The 24134-nt window shown below is 40.8% G+C and overlaps 1 protein-coding gene and 1 long non-coding RNA gene across 11 annotated transcripts in view; one reads left to right on the top strand and one right to left on the bottom strand.

The window, feature by feature from the left end:
• IQSEC1 (IQ motif and Sec7 domain ArfGEF 1) overlaps positions 1-24134 on the bottom strand; it is a 716009-nt gene that overhangs the window by 221646 nt on the left and 470229 nt on the right. Inside the window, exon 1 of one of the 9 annotated variants that reach the window (XM_084635161.1) lies at positions 13746-13978. The exons of the other annotated variants lie outside the window; for them this stretch is intronic. Coding sequence (XP_084491287.1) covers positions 13746-13813 — 68 coding nt within the window. The 5' untranslated portion in view covers positions 13814-13978. Of the gene's footprint in view, positions 1-13745; positions 13979-24134 lie in introns of those variants that run through there. 9 annotated transcript variants of the gene reach the window in all.
• The window catches only part of LOC311524252, a 55169-nt gene continuing 44208 nt past the window's right edge, over positions 13174-24134 (top strand). Inside the window, exon 1 of one of the 2 annotated variants that reach the window (XR_014712509.1) lies at positions 13174-13283. This is a non-coding gene — a long non-coding RNA (uncharacterized lncRNA). Of the gene's footprint in view, positions 13284-20130; positions 20328-24134 lie in introns of those variants that run through there. The other variant, XR_014712510.1, reaches the window with a different exon arrangement.

The raw sequence follows: 24134 nt of genomic DNA, 5'->3' as shown, positions 1-24134 counted from the left end.
ACCTTTTTCATCCTTGACTATGTATAAAGGATGCCTGAGTTTTTCTCTTCCTACTTTATTTCTTTTTCCCATTAGGAAATTCAAACTTTACATATCTGTTTCTTTTTGTAATATTCTGTGGACAGCTGGAGAACTAGAAGGATTAGGACATCACAGATAGCAACCAAGTAGAACCCTGTTGCATTTAGATTGTTTACTCTCAGCAACAATTGAATTCAAATTTCTGAGGAACCGGTTGGGAGTAAACCTCTTTACTTAAAGTATTTTGGAAGTTTTTCTAACTAAGGGCTGAGCAAAACAGAAGAACAAAAGCTTGACATTCCTTAATTTTTTAAGGTTAAAAAACAAGCAAAGAGTAACTTTTCAATCCCTTTTAGATAGATAGATCCCTGATAGAGCATGATAGGCACACTGAAAAAGCTAAGTAATTACTCTCCTTAAAGACAACCTGAAGAGGGGGAAAATATTGGGCTTGCATTAGTAATATTTTTTAGTGTGTGCAGTACAGGCACATTCCATCCATTTAAAATCCAAACTTTAAACAAAGCAGATCAAAACCAGATCCTAAAACCTCCAAGACTTCTAGTGAAACTAAGGCAACAATAATTTATAGCATGGTTGAACTCCTGCTAACTATGAAGGGTAGGGTGCAGAAATGACCAATCTTAGATTTTTTGGGGGGGTTTGTTTTTTAATGGATTTTTATATTAATTTTGGACATTTAGGGGATTTCAACTGACCATCTCTCTCCTTTGTTCAGGTAGATTCATATATTATCAGGAGTGGTGGAGCTAACCAGAGCAGTAATAATGGCCACACCCCTGCTGATGATGTATGCTGGTGATGTCCTTTCTTAAAAGGGTGGGTTTCAGAGTAGCAGCCGTGTTAGTCTGTATTCGCAAAAAGAAAAGGAGGACTTGTGGCACCTTAGAGACTAACCAATTTATTAGAGCATAAGCTTTCGTGAGCTACAGCTCACTTCCTCAGATGCATATCGTGGAAACTGCAGCAGGCTTTATATATACACAGAGAATATGAAACAATACCTATTCCCACCCCACTGTCCTGCTGGTAATAGCTTATCTAAAGTGATTTCCAGCACAAATCCAGGTTTTCTCACCCTCCACCCCCCCACACAAATTCACTCTCCTGCTGGTGATAGCCCATCCAAAGTGACAACTCTTTACACAATGTGCATGACAATCAAGCTGGGCTATTTCCTGCATAAATCCAGGTTCTCACATCCCCCCACCCCCATACACACAGAAACTCACTCTCCTGCTGGTAATAGCTCATCCAAACTGACCACTCTTCAAGTTAAAATCCAAGTTAAACCAGAACATCTGGGGGGGGGGGGTAGGAAAAAACAAGAGGAAACAGGCTACCTTGCATAATGACTTAGCCACTCCAAGTCTCTATTTAAGCCTAAATTAATAGTATCCAATTTGCAAATGAATTCCAATTCAGCAGTTTCTCGCTGGAGTCTGGATTTGAAGTTTTTTTGTTTTAAGATAGCGACCTTCATGTCTGTGATCGCGTGACCAGAGAGATTGAAGTGTTCTCCGACTGGTTTATGAATGTTACAATTCTTGACATCTGATTTGTGTCCATTTATTCTTTTACGTAGAGACTGTCCAGTTTGACCAATGTACATGGCAGAGGGGCATTGCTGGCACATGATGGCATATATCACATTGGTGGATGTGCAGGTGAACGAGCCTCTGATAGTGTGGCTGATGTTATTAGGCCCTGTGATGGTGTCCCCTGAATAGATATGTGGGCACAGTTGGCAACGGGCTTTGTTGCAAGGATAAGTTCCTGGGTTAGTGGTTCTGTTGTGTGGTATGTGGTTGTTGGTGAGTATTTGCTTCAGGTTGCGGGGCTGTCTGTAGGCAAGGACTGGCCTGTCTCCCAAGATTTGTGAGAGTGTTGGGTCATCCTTTAGGATAGGTTGTAGATCCTTAATAATGCGTTGGAGGGGTTTTAGTTGGGGGCTGAAGGTGACGGCTAGTGGCGTTCTGTTATTTTCTGTTATTTATTATTACCAGCAGGAGAGTGAGTTTCTGTGTGTATGGGGGTGGGGGGATGTGAGAACCTGGATTTATGCAGGAAATAGCCCAGCTTGATTGTCATGCACATTGTGTAAAGAGTTGTCACTTTGGATGGGCTATCACCAGCAGGAGAGTGAATTTGTGTGGGGGGGTGGAGGGTGAGAAAACCTGGATTTGTGCTGGAAATCACTTTAGATAAGCTATTACCAGCAGGACAGTGGGGTGGGAATAGGTATTGTTTCATATTCTCTGTGTATATATAAAGCCTGCTGCAGTTTCCACGATATGCATCTGAGGAAGTGAGCTGTAGCTCACGAAAGCTTATGCTCTAATAATTTAAAAGGGTGGGTGATTTTAGTAACAATTTTTTGTGGGTTTGCCAGTATGAGTGTATGTTTTGGACATCACAGTTACTGTCAGATGTGAGCATGGGTCATTTTTACTTTGAAGCAGTTGCAAAGTTGTGCAACATGGTAAGTCTAGATTTTAAGGGTTTGCTGAAAAAGCGTGGCCTAGCAAGGTTTGTTTAACAGTGGTTTGTTTCACAGGCTTGGAGTAGATGGTAGGCTTTGCCAGCATGAGTTAGACTCCTTTCAGCAGTGTTGGCTCTCCTTATTCCTACAGCGGTTCGGATTATGTTCTTCTTTGTAAGTTAGGCATCAGCTCAAATTCCGTGCAGAGATTGGCTGGATTCAAAAGTAGATCTGAGCTCTAGTGTGACGCTCAGAAGACTGAATGGGGTCACTTGCCTTTGAATAATGGAGGTCCTAGTAAGTACACAGGTTAAGCAGATGGGCTCAAATGTAGGATGGTATGGTTTCAGGGACTGAAAGGGGAAAAAAGGTTATTGACAGCTTGGGATGGTTGCCTTAAGAAATTTTTCTTCTTTAAAGTTGCAAGGTTTTTAAAAAATATTGAGAGTACTTTGTGAAAAATCCCATAGTTTTTCTCTATTCTCAATGACTCCCTGCCATTTAGAGCAGGTCTATGCTACAGCCTAAGTCGATATAACTTACATTGCTCAGGGATGTGCAAAAGCCACCCCGTAAGCGACGCAAGTTTCCCTGAGGTGGAGTATTCTGCTGACTGGAGAGTGCTCTCCCATCGGCATAGGGCGTCTTCACCAGATGTTGCGCTGTACCGTAGATTTGTCCTTAGATGCGTTCATTGCATTAACTTGAATAAACACAAACTGTTGGTGAAATTCTATCATCAGATCTCTATATACACCAGTCTGAAAAGTTACATAACTTAGTATGTCAACAGCCAAAATTCTCAAATGTAGCTTTTTGGGAATCTTTCATTCATGGAAGCAGGCTTCAGTCCAGATCCATATACCCACAGTGTGTCAGATGAAGCTGCAACAAACTGTCTGATTAAAAAAAAATAATAAGAAAGTGTATACTTATCACAATACACAATCCAGTTTAAGTCATCAGAAAATCACTTAACCAGAGACCATTTGAAAATCTCAAGCTGGCCCACCTCTTAGAGGAAATAACTCACACTTCTCTGACGTGAAGCTGATTGGGAATCAGATTCAAACAAGTTCATAAAAATGTATTTGCCAATAGCAGTCTCTCTGCCTGCCTGTGCAAAATGTGGGGTTAGCGGCACAATGGGCCTGCATGCATTTTGTGTGGGTCACTGTTCCAGTCTTACTTGAAAAATCTGACTCTTTTAGTATAATCTGGATGCCTAATATTAAAGGCCAAAGGTGGGGATGTAGGGCTAGAGGGAAACAAAGCTTGCTGGTGTACACAGATGGCAAACTAAGTCGTGTATATTTAGAGCCCTCTGTATAGGAATAATATACTGTCTGTTCTATCCATATGCCTAACACTATATCCTGAAGACACCAAATGTCAGAGCTAGGCCAAGAGGTCAAGGGTTAAAGCTGGTCAAAACATAGGATATTTGGAGAGAAGGGGAATTTTCTCCTGTTGACATTCAAAACAAACAGACACCACCACACTGACAGACTTTTTCCACTCTGCTCTAGTGCAAATGCCTGGAGGCATATCTAGACTTCTGTCCAAGGAACTGGCAGCAGAAATACCCAGCTGATCTTAACTTCAGTGATGGAGCGTAGAGGGAGAGGCAGTTTCACCTCACACCATTTGTGCTTTAACAGATCATTACCAGACCACTGGCAGTCAATGCAGAGCACTGAGCCCAGGCATTATATGCTCATTGTGGCCCACTCCATTTCAATTAATAGGCATAAATCTTCAGACTCTCTTTTACAAACAATGATTCTCTCTGAAAGAGTGCATCTAAATGTGTGATTAACAAACAGAGGGTTGTAGCATTTGGTGAAAATTAGGGAAGGAAACGAGTGACCTACCTGTGGCTGTTTATACGCCATGAGAATGCAGGCTGCCCCACAACCGCGACATGACAAACAGAACATATTATCAAGGTACACATCAGAATTATAAAAACAATCTGCATGTAAATGATGGGTTTAAAGAAAGCTGGATGTCAGTGCTTCATGTCATGGTAGCAATTCCTCCCATGTAATTTACAAATATGTTATTGCTCCCAATGCAAATTGGCCCCATTAGATCATCAAAGTGCCTGCCTAGTGCTATGAAAGAATACTATTCATTACCACGATGTAACAATATAATAGGAACACATTAAAGGCAAAATACCATGCATGCTGCTAAGACTTTTGGAAAAGAAGGTGTGATTAACTTGAGACCATTTTTAATTGATCAGTTTGTGACATTCAAATTTATAGACTTCAGTTCACCTTCATCATAGAAACATTCCATACAAGCATGCCTAGTCAAGCAATCGGTGTTGGCTATTTCAAATTCTGTACAGAATTTTTTAACTAAGCAAACTTGAGGTTCTAAAGTAACTAAGCAGATGTCTATCTTTTGCTTTTAAACAGTTTTTGTGGAACAAACATCCCCAGAACCTCTACTCATTTAATAAACAAAGTAAAATAAATCTCACCCTTAACTTTTTTCCTTTACCCATCTAGTGGTAAAAAACTACACTTCAAATATTTCAATCATTCTTTAACTGTCACGCAGTAAATTATAGCAAGAGAAAATGAATTAATTCCTAACTGAAGACAGATAGCAAGACTCTGCTTACTACACAAATTCTTGCTCTTTTTATTATAGATGCCAAGGAAAATGATTGATATGCAGATATCGTATGGACAGCATAGCAAAAAAAAAAAAAAAAAAAAAAAGTCCTTAAATGCAACTTCATTCCAGCATGCAAAAAACTCAGTAATCAACAAGAGATTAAATTGGGTAGCAAAAAAATCCCCCAAAAAACCCAAAAACAACCCCCCCAATCTATTAAAAAACTAAGATGGTGAATGATAAAAACGTTTTCCAGATATTAGCTGATGTTTTGAAAAAGGTATAATTTAAACATTACAAATGTATAAAAAGAAAATGTTATTGCATATCCCACATTTAATAAAGTACGTTCAGACATTACAGTGTCCATTTATACCAATAAAACTGCCAATAACTGATCAGTACTCACCGATTACTTAAAAGTGATCCAATTCCTCCAGGAAGAATGTGAGATCAAGCTATGAAAGCTCAAAGTTTTATATCCCCTCCCTCCTACCGAGTTTATTCTTTGGTAACTCAGAAAATAATCCCATTTAAACTAAAAAGATTTAAGTTTCACATCCTTACAGTCTCTAATGGCATTTAGTGCAGGAAAGGGGTCCTACACAAGGCACTGAAATGCTGATTCAAATTATAAAGATAAGTACAACAATGATTTATCTTCAGGATTTCTTAAAACACGTTAAAAATAAAAAGTTCAAAAACTAAACGAGTGCATAATTTAATATTAATAGCAAAGGCTGAGAACTGCAGGGACAAGCCAATATCAGTACTAAAGGATAATTTCTAGGTGACTTGAAGAGCTGTCAAGCAATGAAACAAGCAGTGAAAGTAATGTGCTAAACACTAAACTTCTCAGTAGTGCCACATGCAGGATGCCCCAAACCTGTCTCAGGAAACAGAGGAAATAGATCTTTTTGATGTATGCATCACTTTGGGTGAGCACAATAAAACATAAAGTACCCTAAATATAATCTAACTCCCCCATCCCAAAGTAAACAGTTTTACCAGGCCAGTATACTGTGGACCTGCATCAACAAGCTCTTCTGAAAGCTTCTGTGTAAATAAATAATAAAACAGTTCCTGTTAACTTCTCTAGGCTGCCTGGATCAGCTTTCTGACTTCTAGGGTTTCATTGCATACCATTAGTGTTCAGTTTCATGAAAATACAGCACTTCGGCATAATTTAGGTTAGGACCTAGGGCTGGTCTACACACAAATTTGGATCAAAATAATAAAACATGTCAATTAAAATCAGTGCCATTATTTTGGTGCGAGTGTGTGGAAATTCTTTACTGAGAATAAAAGTAGTTAAAGTTGATTTAGCTAAAGTCAGTTTGCAACTAACTAGCTACATCTACCTGAGCCACTATTGTTCCAGAATAAGAGTGTGTCCAAACACAGACTTGCATCTAAATAACTAAATTAGTTTTAGAAAAGAAATTTAGTTAAATTGTTGCATGTCTGTGGGTAGACTAGTCCCTAGATCCTACGCTGATCTATTACAAATTGTCATTTTCTTGCAAGCTGATGATAAAAAAAATCAACATGAGCAAATTTGAATGGAAGTTTCTTAAATAAAGTAGTGTGCCTTTAAAAAGATGTTTATTGGTGGATTAAATAATTTTCTTTATATGCTGTGAAAATGAATGTCACTGACTTGAGCCAGTGTTAGCAAGCTCTATATTTATTTCCATATACAATGGCACTCACCCCTGACCTGCAAATCTTTAGCTTTGAACTGAGACTCTTAACTGTGTAGAAATATGCCAAGGGTAGTGGTTTTGCAACATGGATGAAAGCTCAGTAGTGATTAGATGGAGATCACTCAATTTATTGGACTGCTCTCCCCTTCATATGTATGTGTAACTTTTGATTCTGATGGGAAATCAAGTCTATCAAGGTGAGAATATGTAATAATGATAATTAGCAACACCACTTTGATTAGAAGATCTTGAAGTGCTTTACAAATATTAATTAATCCTCAGTACCTTTGTTAAGCATATCCATCTCATACAGAGGTAAAATAAGGCACAGAGAGATAAGTAACTTTCACAGTGTGTTAACTGATTTGCTCAAGTTAGAGGCAAAAACAGGAGCCAGGAGTTCTAGTTGCTGTCTCCTGTTCTAACTACTAAATGCTTTTATGGATCTGTGACCACCAAGGCCCTCTGACTTCCACTGTAAAGCTCACCACAGCTGCCCACAATTTATTTGTCACAAGTGAAGGTAGAATTCAGGTCAGCCTGCTCTCAAAACACATAGGTCCCTAGTTGAGTTGAAGACATTAAAGAGTTAAGAGAAGTTAAAGCAGAAGAGCAGAAATGATGTTTCACATGTAGAACAAGTCTACAGCAAAGAGTGCTGCTGTGTGCAGAGATTAGTAAGTACATTAAAATTTCCTCTCTAGTCCTATATAGAGACATTACCAAAAAACAGTATGTTCTACCCAATTAATTTATATTAATATTCTTTATCATACTTAATGCAGGGGCTGTGTCCACTGACATACCTAATATGTAAATTCTAAAGACTATCACCTACTTTATGCTTACCTCACAATATAATTTATTTGTTATTCAGCAGCAATGACTTTTTAAAGATTCCCCAAGTGGTGTGTAGTTATTGGTGCTGTCAGTCTAAAGAGATCCTACAGCCCAAAGGACAGTTTGTGTTAAGATAATTATAGCTGCACTACATTAAACCAGGAGAAGAATGGCTATAAGAAGAGCCATGTGCTGAGCATGAAGTTACAAAGATGTAAATGTTCAGAGCACTTAAAATGACTCAAACATCTTTGCCTTACAGCCTTCCGAATTTGACACATTGCAGACGGGAGTTATAAATTAAAAAACAGCATTAAAACTACAGGCCAGTTAGTGAAATAATAGAAACTGAGACCCATACAAATAATACAGATTCTAAAAGTCTGGTAACCTACATGAAAGACTTGTTTGAACTAGTGATAGTGTACATCCCAATACATTACAATTTTTACGACTACATACTGGTGTTTAAACTGTTAGCCTGAAGATAACTAGTGACACACTTTTAATATAATGTCGGGCAATCTTAATTATAGGCATTGCTACTTGGGCTGCTTATAATAATAGTACTTTGAACAAATACAGCACTCTTCATCTTCAAAATACTCTGTGAACATGAATTAGTCATTCTTCACAACCACCGCGTGAGGTGGTTATTGTTATACCTATTTTCAGATGTGGAAATTAAGACAAACAAATTAAGATTCTGATCATGTAACTCGTACACACTGACTACATGCAAGAGTTAAATACGAGTTAGCAGATTAAGCTCCGTGTAAATTGTGCAGATCCACAGAAAGAACCAGTGTCAGAGTCTGAATTATAACTCAAGAGTTCTTGTCTTTCAGTCCAATGCTTCGACTATGTCTCTGCCTTTGATCTAATATTACACTTTGACAAAGCCTGTATATTTTTCTTCACCATGAAACATTCTATTTTGCATTATTATTGTTTTGGGGCCTCTCCATGCAATATTTAGTAACTACCCCTAAGAAGCGTTCTTTCTTGATGAAATGAAGAAAAGTCAAACTGTTCTTGTGTCACTATTTTGACAAAAATATATGGAATAACTAAAAATAAAGTAAGATGACTGAATCAAGATGGAAAATGTTGGGCTGGGTAGGTAAGGAAGTACCATGACAACTCACATACCGAAAGAACAAATTTTTACTTTTTCCAGATGTGTGGAGCAAGGAAAACAAACTATTGACTATTTTGCTCCACTTGCAAATGGAACTTTAAGATGCAATCTGAAAACTATGTGTTATTTTATTATAAACCCTTCATTTTATTCTCTGTGGGCTGTGGATTTGCTGACTCAAATGGTTCCAGTCTGCTCTTCTAACCACTAACCCCATCCTTGTGAGTAAGCTAGCATATGGCATATTATTAAGAGCACTAGCAATTTAATAGGAAAATCATTTTAGTCCAGTCCTGTTCAGTAAATGCCACTCTGTATTTTCTGTGAAAATACAGTGGTCATAACAACTGGGAGCATAATAAAAATGTTAACTGGATACTAATTAAATATTTGCTTATATTATGCAGTCAAACTGTGGAAAAGTACTCAAAAGACAACACTAACCAAGTTAAATGAATAGTGCTGTGTTCTGCCCTAGCCTCAAAGGTCACATTCATGTTTTGCAAGGTAAGTATACACAATGGAGCCCTCTTACAGCAGGGGAGTTTTTCATCACTACAAGTGGAGATTTGCTATAAGCAGAAAAGCCCTTATTTAGTAAAAGATTCTTTCCTATTCAACCCAGGAGTGGCAAGAGGTGCACCCTTCACCTTCTGCACATGCACAGGGTGCTTTGGAAGGCAACTTGTTTATTGGGGAGTGGGAAGTAACTGTAGCAGGACTGGCCTTTTCTCACTCTTTGATGTAAGATGCTGCAATAAGACAAGCAGAGAGATTCCTCTTTGCCCCTCACTCAATAGCAGACTGCAGCAGCTCCCAAAGGTTCATGTACCACCTTCTTGAAAAATTGTTCTATAGTGAGTGGATGGAACGTCAAGATCACATACCACCTATGGTACATGTACAATAGTTTGGGAACCCCTGGACTGTGGCAAACATTTTCCCCCTTCACAGGTAGAACAGAGGCAGGGAAATGTACAATCCTTTTGGTCTGAAGCATTTGAAACTTAGTTAACAGATAACAATTGCTACATCCTAAGGGAATTTGTGCAATGGGATCAAATTTTAATGGCATGAAACTTCACAATGAAAATTCACCTGTGGACTTGAGGGAGGCCCCCTGTGCCATATACTCCCTGTAGTAGCCTTTTGCTGGGGAGCATAGATGGAGCAGTCCCACATGGAGGCCTCTACATTCCTTGTGCATAGAGAGGAAGACTCCACACTGACATAGTCACAGTGGGCAGGATGGGAGCATTGGGGCTGGGCTGTGAAAGGGGATTCTGAATCATCACTGACACAGGACCAATAGCCAGGAACCCCTATAGAAGGGATGTGGAGGAAAAGCAGCATTAGCATCTGCTCTCTGTCGCCTGAAGTACCAATTCTGTTGCTTGCCCATATATTGTGAGGATGAATTTTGTCTGAATTTGTCCCCTCCTGCTGCCCCTTCTGTGGGACAATGAAATGCAACCCAGTTGGCTGGGCTTTTGGTGGGTTTCAAAAATTCAATCCTTTGAATGGAATGAAGCTTCACGTTAAGCAGAGCTTTTATTTACTGAAGCAATTCAGGACTTCCCTTTCACTTCATAGATGGAAGGAGTTTCACTTTTTGGAATTTTGCTAGACAGTAAGTAAGTCTACATTACAATTTGACACCCGTGGCCGGCCTATGCCAGCTGACTTGGGCTCATGGGTCTCAGGCTGTGGGGCTGGTTAACTGCGGTACACAGCTTCCGGCTGGGACTGCAGTTCAAGCTCTGGCACCCTCCCACATCACAGGGTCCTAGAGCCCAGGCTCCAGCCTGTGCCCAGAAGTCTACACTGCAATTAAATGGCCCTACAGCCCGAGTCCTGTGAGTTTGAGTCAGCTGGCACAGGCCAGCCACGGGAGTCTAACTGCTATGTAAAAAGACATACCCTAAGTAGGTTCTGCTGTAGTTGAAAAGAAAGTATGAATTAGGCAGTTCAGTATATTTCTAAGTACCACTGGACTGCTGGTTTTAGTATGGTTTTGTATGACAGTACTGTGCAAAGACTCCAAGCAGGATTGAGCCCCATTATGCTAAGTGCTGTATCACCACACTTCGGTTTGGATTCTGCAAATGCTTATGCAGGTGCTTAACTTTGCTACCATTGATTTCCGTGGGCGTTCTCATGGTAGTAAAGTTAAACACATGCATGAGCATTTGCAAGATAGGAGCTGTAGGCAGACATGATCCCTCCCCTGACACACTCACATGCTAATTAAGGACAGTTGCAACAAGGACCCAATCCAGCTTTCCATTGACTTTAACGAGAGCTGGACAGAACCCTAATTTAGTATGTCAACAGCAATACTTATTTGCCTTCACAGAGAGATATTTATTTTTATGATTTCTCATTTAGAGGTTGTCTACTCGCAAAAGTTGTACTGCTTTAACTGTCCCAGTATACTTAACATGACTTAGCATGAACACACATATGCCATTATAAAGGTGCTTATGCCAGTATAATTTAATCCTGTAGTGGAAGAGGAACAAGGTAAACTGGTGCTATACACATTTATACTGGCATAAATGCATCTGTACTAGGGGCTGTACCAGTTTAGCTATTTCAGTTAAAAACAAAAAATAAAAACCTCACATCCCTAACTGAAATAGTTCTGTTGGTCCAAAAATAGTGTATAGATACCTGGCAGTGTGGCAAGAAGGCTCGGGCATTCTCCCAACTGCAGATGCTCAGGACGATACTAGACACACCCATATGCCAGCATGATACACTGCTTCAAGTGAATCCCGCTGTGCTGAGACATAATATGATTCAACCCTAGGTTAAACTTCCAAGATAGTACCTCGCATTTTCCAAATCTGAACCCATCACATTTCCTGCAGCAGCTGCCCTCTGGGCAGAAGAGAAAAAAAAAAAGAGAGAGAGAGGCTGCTACTTGGTGAAGATAAATAAGAGGCAAACAGGATGAGTTAGCGGTACCTTTCAGCTTTCTGAAAATGAGTGTGAGGGCTGATTAAGAAAAATAATACGAAGTACAGAGAGAGAAATTATGAAGGCAGTTAGGATTTTTGAAAGGCAATGTTCTTTTTTCTCTGGACTCCCTGACAGTCACAGGTAGTACCCATTACCTCCAAAGAAAAGAGGTTCTGATTAACTACTAAAACAACCAAAAACCTCACAAATAATGCTCACAGAACTATGCAAAGAGGAACTTTATTTTGCATTGCACTAGCCATGGCAGCCAATGTAAGCTACGGTACATATAAGCATTGCTGAAAGCAACTAATCCAATGTTCAACCTACATATTCTAAACAAAAACAAATGTACTGAAGCAAAGAAATAAAAGTGGCTATTTACTGATGAGCATGACTTGAATGCTGAATATTAAATAAAGAGTAAAAGATCAACCACTACAACCAAAATGCCCACAGAGATCTTTTTTCAGAGTAGCAGCCGTGTTAGTCTGTATCCGCAAAAAGAAAAGGAGGACTTGTGGCACCTTAGAGACTAACCAATTTATTTGAGCATAAGCGTTCGTGAGCTACAGCTCACTTCATTGGATACATGCAGCTGTAGCTCACGAAAGCTTATGCTCAAATAAATTTGTTACTGTCTAAGGTGCCACAAGTCCTCCTTTTCAGAGATCTTTGAAACCCTTCTGGTAATTTTTAATAGTTTCTGCATTATTAAGAGCATATGCTTGTATTTTTCTTGTACATTTTGCACAGCACTTTCCTTGAGCACTTCTAATGTTATTTAGGTCAGGGCGAATGTTTGTGCTACGAAGAGTGCAGCTCTTGTACTTAAGCACAAACCAGGTTCATTTCAGACAGCCCCTATCCCAGTGCCTTCAGTCCTGACCCAGATGATCTTTAAGAATGATTTTGTCTCCTTTGAATCCTCTATTAAGGAGAGTTTTACCAATCAAATCCAGTTTCTATAACTGTTGTGGATCAGGGGACTTGCTATCTGAAGTCAGGGTCCTCAAGGTAAAGAGGCTTCTGAGCCCCTTTTTAGTTGTTGTGAAAGTTCATATAGGAATTCAGGCTCTAGACTGTTTCTTTGGCACTGTGAATAATTACACAGCGTGAAATGTAGAAATTATTTAGATTATGCGATTCCTTGAGGGAGGTTGGCACCACAAAACACACCATTCAAAACATACAACCCTGCTGCATAAAGAAATTACAGCATAGAAGGAGTAAAGTGACTAGCTGTGTTTAAATATATTTATATTAACCACTGTGAGAACACACAATCACCGAGTGTCTCACTTTAATGGTTTCATTCCCAGAAAAACTCTGCTGGAATCTACAGCAACTGAGTTTGGCAAGGGCCATGTAGAATGCCAGATATGAACCACTCAAAGAATGTGAACAGCGATGCACAGCACCCACAGCCTGTCATTGGATTGAAACAAGCTGCCTTTTCACATAATACGCACAGGTAAGATTCAGCTTGTTATACAATAGCGTTGCCTATTTACATCTTAACTTTTTCCTTTTCTGAAGCAAACACTGTTTATGGAATGCAAAGTGCACATGCAGTAATTGTGAGTCAACAGAACAAAATAAAAACAGGAAACTGGCAAATACGTATAAAACAAGATTTCGTTCATATTCCAACATTCAACGGCATGTGGAATGGGCTGCTAGATGGAAATATTCCCAAGATACCAAAAGCAGGGAAATGCCACTTTCCTTTCCAGATTTATTATTGTAACTCTGCACTATAAATTCAAATTTTGGTGGGGGGGAACAGAGGAATCAAACCTAATGATAATCTCACATAGCTCGTAGATAACTATATAGGGTAAAATAATACAGCTATTGGAAGAGATCAGTTTGTAACACATGCAACTTAAAGAGACTGATCATGGACTGAAGTTTTAAAGAGATCTTACTGTACCTGATTGTCCTGACAGAAATGCAGTACTTCCACATCAGATTCCAAATTGCACTGCCATCTCCCTTCATGACGTGCTTTGAAGTGTTTGTGAAATCAGAGAGATTCCAAAGAACGTAAGGAACAAATAAGTTCAGCAGACATAAGACAAAGTTAGTCCAAGGTTCATGCAGCAGCCAGGCACTGAATCATCATCTCTAAATGATTCCTCCGACTTCCACTCACTTAAACAAACTTACTTGCAGAGGGAAGCCAGCTTTCTCATCTGAGGTCTCAAGTTACTTCCTTCATGATGTACAATAATTGTGGTTTTATATCACTCGCAAACCAGAGAACATTATTAAAGGCTGTTTGGAGAGTAACAGGCCATTGTCCCAAATTGTCAAGTAAGAAAAACCTATGTAGCACCCTAGGAAAAATTAGTGTAGTTTATTCCACTCTAAAAAGCAGCCTGACTACAGGGCCATGAATATCATTTACTAGACCGGCAAGTGCTTACCAAATACACCCTAAATCATATGGTTGAGACTGTATAAACTCCCAACTGTCTGCAAAATTTCTTACTTGTCTAAATGTAATAAACTTTTTTAGTGCCAAAAGAAGTAATGAGTCATTTTCCAAAGCCGTACATGAACACACACAGGAAACATGAACTTTCAATAGAGACTATAGCAACTATGAGACTTAGCTTGTAAGTTAAATTTTCAAAACTGAAATGGTAATGTCTGAATAAAAGGGAAAAAAACAATTCTTTGTGCACATGAGATTCTCTTATTGTGCTGTGAACTCTTGAACTGGAAAAGGCCAATTTAAATTTATTTTGCATGGCTACCGACACCACTCCAAAATTCTAAACACAGCAGCTCCAACCGAAGGGCTGACCTACAATTCCTGATATAGCAACAAAATGAAATATTTCCACTGATATCTTTTTAATGTCAAGCTTACAGGTTTTTCTCACAGTATTCTAATGATACAGTATGGCTCAGTAGATAGACTACTGGACTGGGACTCAGATGACATAGGTTCTCTTTCTGGCTCTGCTCGTGGCCTTGGGTAAGTTAATTCACTTCCCTCTGTCTCTAGATTAGGGCTCAGAAGTTCCTGTCTCCTAGCTTCATGCTCAGCCCAACCAAATCACACTATCCCTCCACTTAGAGGTCAAGAATAAAATGCTTTGGATCCTTCCGGATGAAAGACATTAAACAAACATTTATGTTATTATAAAAGAGAGAAAGAACTAAGTTCAGGCTGCTTTTTTCTTGGAACGAACATGCTTTTCTGCTCCAATCCTTGTTTTCGTTTCTTGCTGCATAAAGCATTATAGATATCCAGTCAAAATGCACAAAATTGGTCTAATAACTCTCACAGGTTATGTCAAATATCCTGAATTCTATCCTGTTTCACTGTCTCTTAACAATTATTCTGGGACCAAGTTAGTAATTTCTCACAAAAAAAAAAAAAATTAAAACTAGGCATGTTACCAGCAGCTTTGACACAGAATGGACTTATTTACTACAGAAAACTCTTGGAGAGCCGCTATTAACATAACCATTTAAAACAATCTTTCTGCACTGGAAGGACACGATACAACTTCATCACACAGACCAACTGGATCCAGTTCATCTTCTTAATTTACAAACTTGATACATGTCATGCCTACAAGATGGAATTGTTCTTTTGCATCTGGAATAGCTCATTTAACAAATATATTTTATACACTGCACAAGATAGATACCTATCCCTTTTTCTATTGGGGGTATTGTACAGCTTGGGGGAATTCTTAGCTGTCTACGTCTGTTGGTATCTCTTTGAGCATCTACTTGTTCTGTTTTTGTATCTCTATAATTTACATGTTCAGGAAGACACAAAATTAGGCTACAATCTCCTCTTGGATCTAAACTGCGATATTGTAACATCTTTACATAAGTTGACCTGGTCACATAGGCTTAAATAGAGACTTGGAGTGGCTAAGTCATTATGCAAGGTAGCCTGTTTCCTCTTGTTTTTTCCTACCCCCCCCCCCAGATGTTCTGGTTTAACTTGGATTTTAACTTGAAGAGTGGTCAGTTTGGATGAGCTATTACCAGCAGGAGAGTGAGTTTGTGTGTGTATGGGGGTGGGGGGGATGTGAGAACCTGGATTTATGCAGGAAATAGCCCAGCTTGATTGTCATGCACATTGTGTAAAGAGTTGTCACTTTGGATGGGCTATCACCAGCAGGAGAGTGAATTTGTGTGGGGGGGTGGAGGGTGAGAAAACCTGGATTTGTGCTGGAAATCACTTTAGATAAGCTATTACCAGCAGGACAGTGGGGTGGGAATAGGTATTGTTTCATATTCTCTGTGTATATATAAAGCCTGCTGCAGTTTCCACGATATGCATCTGAGGAAGTGAGCTGTAGCTCACGAAAGCTTATGCTCTAATAAATTGGTTAGTCTCTAAGGTGCCACAAGTCCTCCTTTTCTTTTTGCGAATACAGACTAACACGGCTGCTACTCTGAAACCTATCAATGGAACTGTGAAAGTAGAGGGAGCAGAAGATCTAGATGCTGCAGTGAGAAGTGCATTAGAAATACTATTTACAAAGCCAAATTTAGAAAGATACCAGATTGAGATCCATCATGAGAAGAGGGTTTTTTTTTCCATTGAGTTGTTTTAAATGTTGCCAGCTTTTCATTGTGCAGATTATTCTGTTCCAGCTGATGCCATAAAGTGTAACATATCACTACTTCATCTCATATTAACATAAATAAAACTTAGATGTTAACTCCTGTCATGTCCGCACTTTGCTAGTATAGTTTACACCACAGAAGGGAAGGACTACGGTCTCAGGGACTGGTACTCAGGACATCTGGGTTCCATTCACAGCTGTGTCACTAACTCTCAATGAGGTCTTAGGCAAATGCACTTTGCAGGGAGTGGAATTCTCATTGCCCTCAACCTGCCAACACCCACATTTGGACTCAGTGTGTGACAAAGATATCAAATGAGGGATACACACACACATACACATACGCAGGAAAGTTAGAATGCTGTTGGATTTATTCTTCTGGGGACAATAACTCTTTCTACAGTTTCATAATTTATTTATTTTTTATTTCTGATGTAAATAATTTTCTACAATAGATTTCAGAGGCCACTAAATCTGCGTGGAATGTAGGTAACTTTGGGAGTACATGGGGGATGTCCCTCTAAATGAGGAACATTTCAGAGGTATGCTTAATACCTGCTGGCATCTGCTTGGCAAGGCTTCACTGAAGGGGGGCAGCACACTGCCACGTTCAATCATTGCCCCAGCAACAACAGTCAATCAGTGCAACTGATCCCGCAACAGCTGTTGCAGATTACCAATGCACAACCATCTCTGTACACAAGGCATTCTCTTATTGTGAACTGGTAATTAACAAAACCTGTGGCTGATTTGCCCCCCACCCGTCACTCCCCACCGGTACCCGGCCCAGGCAAGCTAATGATCCAACCAGTGGACCAAATTCGGTGATGAATCCTGGTCACCTGCCACCTGAGGTACATTGTGCATACCCTAAGAAGAACATGTGTTTGCCTTGTTACTTCGTAGTCTGCTCCTTGGTAAATTGTACCCTTGCTATAGGGTCAAGAGACAAAAAGGACAACAAAGAGAGCATGTGCTCACTACAACTGAGTAAGTCCCTGTCTGGCTATAGAAAGAAAGAAGCTCTTTAAGGAGCTGCAGTCAAAGTTAGCGTGATGAGGAGGGAAGGGGAACTTACCAGAACAAAGCCAGGGAGGAAAGGGAAATGGTCGGACCAAGTCTGAGGAAAAACTGGATCAACATGTGCCTGAGCAGAGGTGTATTTATACCCAGTGTACCTTGGTAGGAATTCTCTCTCCACATCTCAGGCCAGCAACACCCACCCACAGGGTCAGAGTAGAATGGGTTTCTATGATCGGCTGTGGGCGCTGTACTAGTCATCTTGCTCCTTTTAGGCTGGAAGGAATTTTTCCTGCACTGTCACATTGATCAGGTGGGGTGGGTTTCCCCACAGCTGGTCAGGGACCCAGTAGAGACAGGGATAGTGGTTAGGTCAATAATGCTGCAACTCAGTAGGCAACAGGTTTGGCAGATATCCTGTGCAAGTATTTGTTGCAGAAGGGATATGGTTCAAGAATAAACAGGAGATGGATGAGGGTTTGTGGGGAGAAATTAAGGAAAGGGGGTTGGAGCTGTAATATCTGGTAGAGCAGAGGTGACAACCTCCCCACTTTTTCCCAGCCCCTCTTAACCCTCATACAAGGGGATGCTGGTCTGGTACCAACAACAGGTTGCCAGAACCAGGATGGGACACAGGAGGGCTGATGGCAGCCCTCCCAAATAAGTATAAATGATTAAGGAAATAATGATGACCTACCTGCATGGTACAATTTATTGTTGGTTGTTCCAACATAAGTTAAGTGAATAAAGTTGTGTCCTAATAAAGCCGCATTCATTGTGTCTAATCTTTCTCTCGGCTGAGACAATGGACTGATTAGCTAAACTGTGCATTTTCCTTTGGTCTTTATTCTCACTTATTTTTAAAATCTCATTCGGGGAGAGAGGGGAAAGATTTTGGAAGCAGTGACACAGCTAGTGCCTTTTGTCTTGGCTATTTAGTTTCCTTGACTTTAGTTCCCCCTGATTTTCGTGAGCCTGAAACACAATGGAGAAGAGCATATCAAATTATTTAATTTTTTTTTGAAGACTTACTCTTTCACCAGATGACACCAGTCAGGATGTGCCAGAGCACAGAACGGTCCCCCCGGCACCACATCTATCTTAGGGACATTAGACATGTATTTTCCATTTCATACATCAATCATAATCTACTGTAACAACTGCAATAAGTGACGATCTTCTTGCACACTGACACATTGAGCAAACCAATACAGCAAATTGGGGTGATGGTGGGCTGGAGATGAGGGTTGTGTTTAGAAAACTGTTGTCTGGGAAAGTCTATTGCTCTTCCATGGGTACTTCTGCCCCTAGAAACCAAGGACCTGATCCTGAGAGATGCTAAGGACCAGCAACTCTAGGCTCATGTGCATCAGTCCCCTCATGTGACCCTTGGGAACAGAGCTGGTCAGGATTTTTTGATGAAACAGTTTTTTGTCAGATGATGCCGATTCAGCACCCCCAACCCCTTTTCCAGCAAAAGAGGCAGTTTCGATAAAACTTTTGTTGGGAAGGTTTCTCAGGTGCAGAGTGGAATTTCTGAGAGAGACATCCCACACCCACCCTGTACATCCGAGGAGAGTGCCTTGAAGAACCAGGCTATTGGCTATTCTGGGGTGGGCCCTATTGGAGTTGTTCCCCTTTATATAAATAATTATTCATTGGAGCAGGACTCCCACATACTAGTTAAGTGACCTAACTATGAGGCAAGAGAGTCAGTCTCTCTCCAGCCCCGGGAACATTTAATTATTCATACATCGGGAAACAACTCCAACTGGAGAGATTAAGAAAGGGACACACAGACTGACTCGATAATCCAGCGGCTAGGTCACTGACCTGGGATGTGGGAGACCTGGATTCAAGTTCCTACTCTGAATCAGGCACAGCAAGGATCCGAACCTTGTTCTTCCAGGTCTCCTGCATCTCAGGTAAGTATCATAACGGCTGTTAATATATCTAATAATACTTTGTGGTACCTACACCAGCAGACTACATCAGAATTTAGACTTCCGCCAGCCTATTCCTGACTGCCACTGGCTTTCTGTGTCAAGTGGTCAGGTCATTTTTCCTCTTTCTAGCTCAGGTTCCTCTTGTATCAAATAGAGATACCACCACCCATCTTGGTGAAGTACTTTCATATCTTTGCATTAATTAGGGATTTCTTCCTAAAAACTAAGATAAAATGTTCTTCCACCATTCTCAGACTCACTCTAAAAGCAAAGATCATACATACTTTTCCTTAATAAAAATAATATCCATTCTGTGGACAAAGCTCTCTAAATATGTATTACTGGGAGGAAGGCCCTGAACCCCAGCCTGCCTCTTAAATCCTTACTTAGTCTTTCTCACTGAATGTGTGTCTGACATGTAAGTGCCCTTGAAACAATATCATAACGAGTGGGGTGAGGAATACATTTTCAAAGGGAGCGGCTATTTGGGAACTATCTGAGATATACAAAGGCCACAGAATTTTATTCACATTTTACATTAGCTCGTATTTCTTACATCAGAATGAAATTCTGTTTCAGATAAAAAACAGTTAAACAGACATACATTATTTATAAGCATTTTAAAATGCCAGAGCCACCGTTCTAACAGATATTGTAGGCGGTTTACTACTTTTATGTGATATTAACAGGAAGGTAACACATAAGTCAGAGGATCAAGTTCTGTTTTCTTCCACCCCCGTGAGAATCATCCGTATTCTACATAAAAGCTAACTCGATAGGCAGAGGGTTCTGCCAGTACAGTCAAGGAGATAGCCTGACAGTGTCATCCCCGTCATGTAAGTCACTCTGAAGTGCTTCACTGGTGAAACAATCATCCAGGACATCTTACCGGATTTGCTTTTTTGATGAAGTCATGTGCTCTGCACATATGCCTCACTTTACACAGTACGTATTTTAAACTAAAGTAATCTTGTTAGTTAAACAGTACTGCTGCTCTTTTGTTATAATGAGTTAGGAAAAGCACATTCAAAAGGGGTACAGATTTACTGTGCCCAACAAGTTTATTTGTTTTTAAATATTTTCTTCTAGCAAGAAATGATCAAGCAACAGGATTTTGAAAGCAATTTCATGATGAAGTTGACAGATGATATTTGTAGGGCCCTCAGTTGAGAGGCGTGGGTAAGTGTTGAAGCTAGCAACTATCTCATATATTTCTGGATGTCAGGGCAGTTCTAGGCCTATTTTTAGCTAGGTAAGTGACTGCTTAAAGGGAATGTTTCTACCAATTAAGGATGGACAGAAGCCTTTCAAATGGAAGGGTTTAAAATTTTAGATCAAAAAGCACTCTGGCTATTTAGGCAATTTACAATATATTTACAATATATTTAGATCTTTCATTTGTAATAAGCCATCATTTTTAGTATGTTCTATTTAAACTCATTCTTCTGTCCTTTCTACCTTGTATTTTTTTCTCATTTACTCTTTGCTCTATATTCCTTTCCTTCTCTGATTTTACCCTTATAGGCACATTCTAGACAACAGAAAAGGAGAGTTTGCAGAACATTTAACGTATTATTTTAAAATAATCTTTCTGATACATTTGGCCTGGGTTTTCTTTGCTCTTTCTAACAGGGATGGCTAAACACTAAGAACTGGTCAAAATCCCAGTTCTATTATGGATTCAAACCAAAGTGATTTTAAGGTTCAGAAAGGTTTGGCTAAGGGGCATCCCACCTCATTCTCCAACAATCTAGTTGATAAATCAGTCAACATGTGCTGTTTACACCTAGCCCCTCTAGCACTCTTCCACCTGCAACTTCTGACAGTCTCTTTCTATTCATGTTTGTTTTCTCCCCAGTTTGTATGTTTACCCCTCCTTCCCTACAAGTGCCTCTGCTTGGAAGGCTATCAGAGGGAATCCAGAAGGACTCCAAGTCCTTCTGTTGGGCCAACAGCCAAATGCACGGTTAAAATTTGACAGCGCTAGGGCCTGTCCATCAATTACATCAATGAGTGTGGTAGACACCAGATACTGAAAGAAGAATCTGGCAGGCAACTCTGGGGGCATAACTGATGGGCAAATGGTTTGAACTGCACAGCTGTATGGGGTCCAGGATAGACACTGGAGTTCTACAAGGTTCTGAGATAAACCCTTCAAAGCTGTCTGTGTTGAAGGAGTTTACAGAGAAGCTGAAAGGAGAGGCAATTGGGAGAGACATAGGACAGTCTTTTCCCATTCTTGGTAGAGAGGAAGGGGGATGATGGACATTTTGGAAGGAGGACTTGTTGGTTGGCCTGTTGGATATCACAGAGAGGCAGAGAAATAAAACAGCAGGAGTGAGGTGGAGAAGAAATATATGAATAAGAATTCAGAGTTCTGGTTGTTTACCTCAAATTAGATTTATCATCAGTTTACTTTATTACAAATAGGGAGGATGAACTGCACAATAATGAATCACTTTTATACTATGGGTTTCATCCAAGAGTCCCAAAGTCCTTCAAAATGTTAAACCGCATGACAGCCCATAGCTTCCCCATCCTTAGTAAAGGGAGAAAACGAGGCATGACGAGGTTAAAGGACTTCCCCAAGGTGACAAAATAACATAGCCAGGACTAGTACCAGGAAGTTCCGACTTCCCCCAGAAGTCTTTGTGCCGCACAGGAAGTAGTAGAGTGCTGTTGTGGATTCAGGGTGTTACAGCAACTCAGCTGTTATTCTGCAGTGTCGCTGCTCTCCTTGTGATAGGTTAACAGAAGGGAAGTAACTCAAGGGTAGATCACTCGAGTTAACTCTGTAGTTTAGGTGAAGTCCCAGTCTCCTGCTCTCACCAACGTACATATACCTACCATCTTCCCTCATGAGATATTCTCCAAAAGACACACAGACGTGACCAAGAGAACAACAAGAACAAACAGTTGTTATATATGATTCCTTCTACACTTATAAAATATCCAAGGTTATGTAGACAATTACTTATTTCAGGGTTCTCACTGTTACCTGCGTATTACAGTCAATTTTATTATCACTCCAGGTCCCCCCCCTTTTTTTTAAAAGCCCAAAGGACAGTTACATCATTTTCATACTCAAAGAATCTTAAGCATAAAGCCGCAGAGTGGAAAGACACTACATGAAAACTGGTTAGTAGTGCAAGGATGCTAGTAAAACCTTAGATCATTTTAAAATAGTATTTTGCTATTTAAGACACTTATTTTTGGTGGGTTTCACCCTATCATTTTCTATATTGAAATGAGAAGAGTTCTGCAACATGTGCTGTATGCACTGTAATAACCCCATGAAGGGATGGTAGATTTTATGGGGCAGAAGAGAGATTTCATACTCTCAGCTGTTCTCTACTTCACAGCAAATTTGCCAAACATTAACCTCCCTAGAGAGCTGCACTGAGGCGTTATGACTCAGCCTTGTTCTGGATGAAGTCACTGTCAAACTGTTTGTTCCTAGTAACATATATAGTGAACTCTAGATACAAGTTCAAGACAAAATTTCAGTTATTTTTCCACCATCTTTGCCATTGGTTTACTCAGGATAGACAGCAATCTTAAGGAGAGTAACTCCTTATTTAAGAGAACAGAAAGATAATAATCCAATTGACACTAATCTCTAAAAGCAAGGGAAAGTCTTGTGGACTATGAAGTGTGTGTGTGTGCATACATACACACACTAGGGTTGCCAGGTGTCCAGTTTTCAACCGGAACACCCAGTTGAAAAAGGACCCTGGTGGCTCCAGTCAGCACTGTTGACCAGGCTGTTAAAAGTCTGGTAGGCAGCGCAGCAGGACTAAAGCAGGTTCCCTACCTGCTGTGGCTTCGCACGGCTCCTGGAAGCAGCAGCATGTTTCCTGCTCCATCTCTTATGCGTAGGGGCAGCCAGGGGGCTCTGCACACTGCCCCCACCCCAAGCACCAACTCTGCAGCTCCCATTGGCCAGGAACTGCAGCCAATGGGAGCTGTGGTGGTGGCGTCTGTGGATGGGGCAGTGCGCAGAGTTGCCTGGCCACACCTCCATGTAGGAGCCACAGGAGGGACATGCCGCTGCTTACGGGAGCTGCTTGAGGTAAGTGCCACCTGGAGCCTGCACCCCTGATCCCCCTCCTGCCCTCCAAACGATCCCAGCCTGGAGCATCCTTCCGCACTCCAAACCCCTTATCCCCAGCCCCACCCAAGCCCACACCCCCAGCCGGAGCCCTCACCCCCCACCCTAACCCCCTGCCCCAGACCTGATCCCCCTCCCACCCTCTAAACACCTCAGTCCCAGCCTGGAGCACCCTCCAACACCACAAAACCCTCATCCCCAGCCCCACTCCAGAGTCTGCACCCCCAGCCAGAGCCCTCACCCCCTCCCACTGCCTCAGCCTGAAGCCCTCTCCCGCACCCTGAACTCCTCATTTCTGGCCTCACTCTGAAGCCCATGGCCCCAGCAGGAGCCCTCACCCCCTCTCACACCCCAACCTCCTGAGCTAGCCCGGTGAAAATGAGGGAGGGAGGGAGGGTGGGGAGAGCGAGCGACAGAGGGAGAGGGGAATGGAGTGAGCGGGGTCTCAGAGAAGGGGTGGGGCCTTGGAGGAGGCGCAGGGCAAAGTTGTTTGGTTTTGTGTGACTCTGTGTCACACACAGGTGACCAGAGTATTCTCTCTCTCTCTCCACAGCAATTGTGACTGTATTTTGTCTTCTTAGAGTAGTTTATGGTTAGTGTTCCCTGGATGGACCTTTTGATATTGCAGATAACTACTCTAG

Source organism: Lepidochelys olivacea, assembly GCF_965140295.1.
Source record: "Lepidochelys olivacea isolate rLepOli2 genome assembly, chromosome: 7".
NCBI lineage: Eukaryota > Metazoa > Chordata > Testudines > Cheloniidae > Lepidochelys > Lepidochelys olivacea.
The sequence above is the reverse complement of the archived record's forward strand: the minus strand, read 5'-3'. Positions and strand labels throughout refer to the sequence as shown.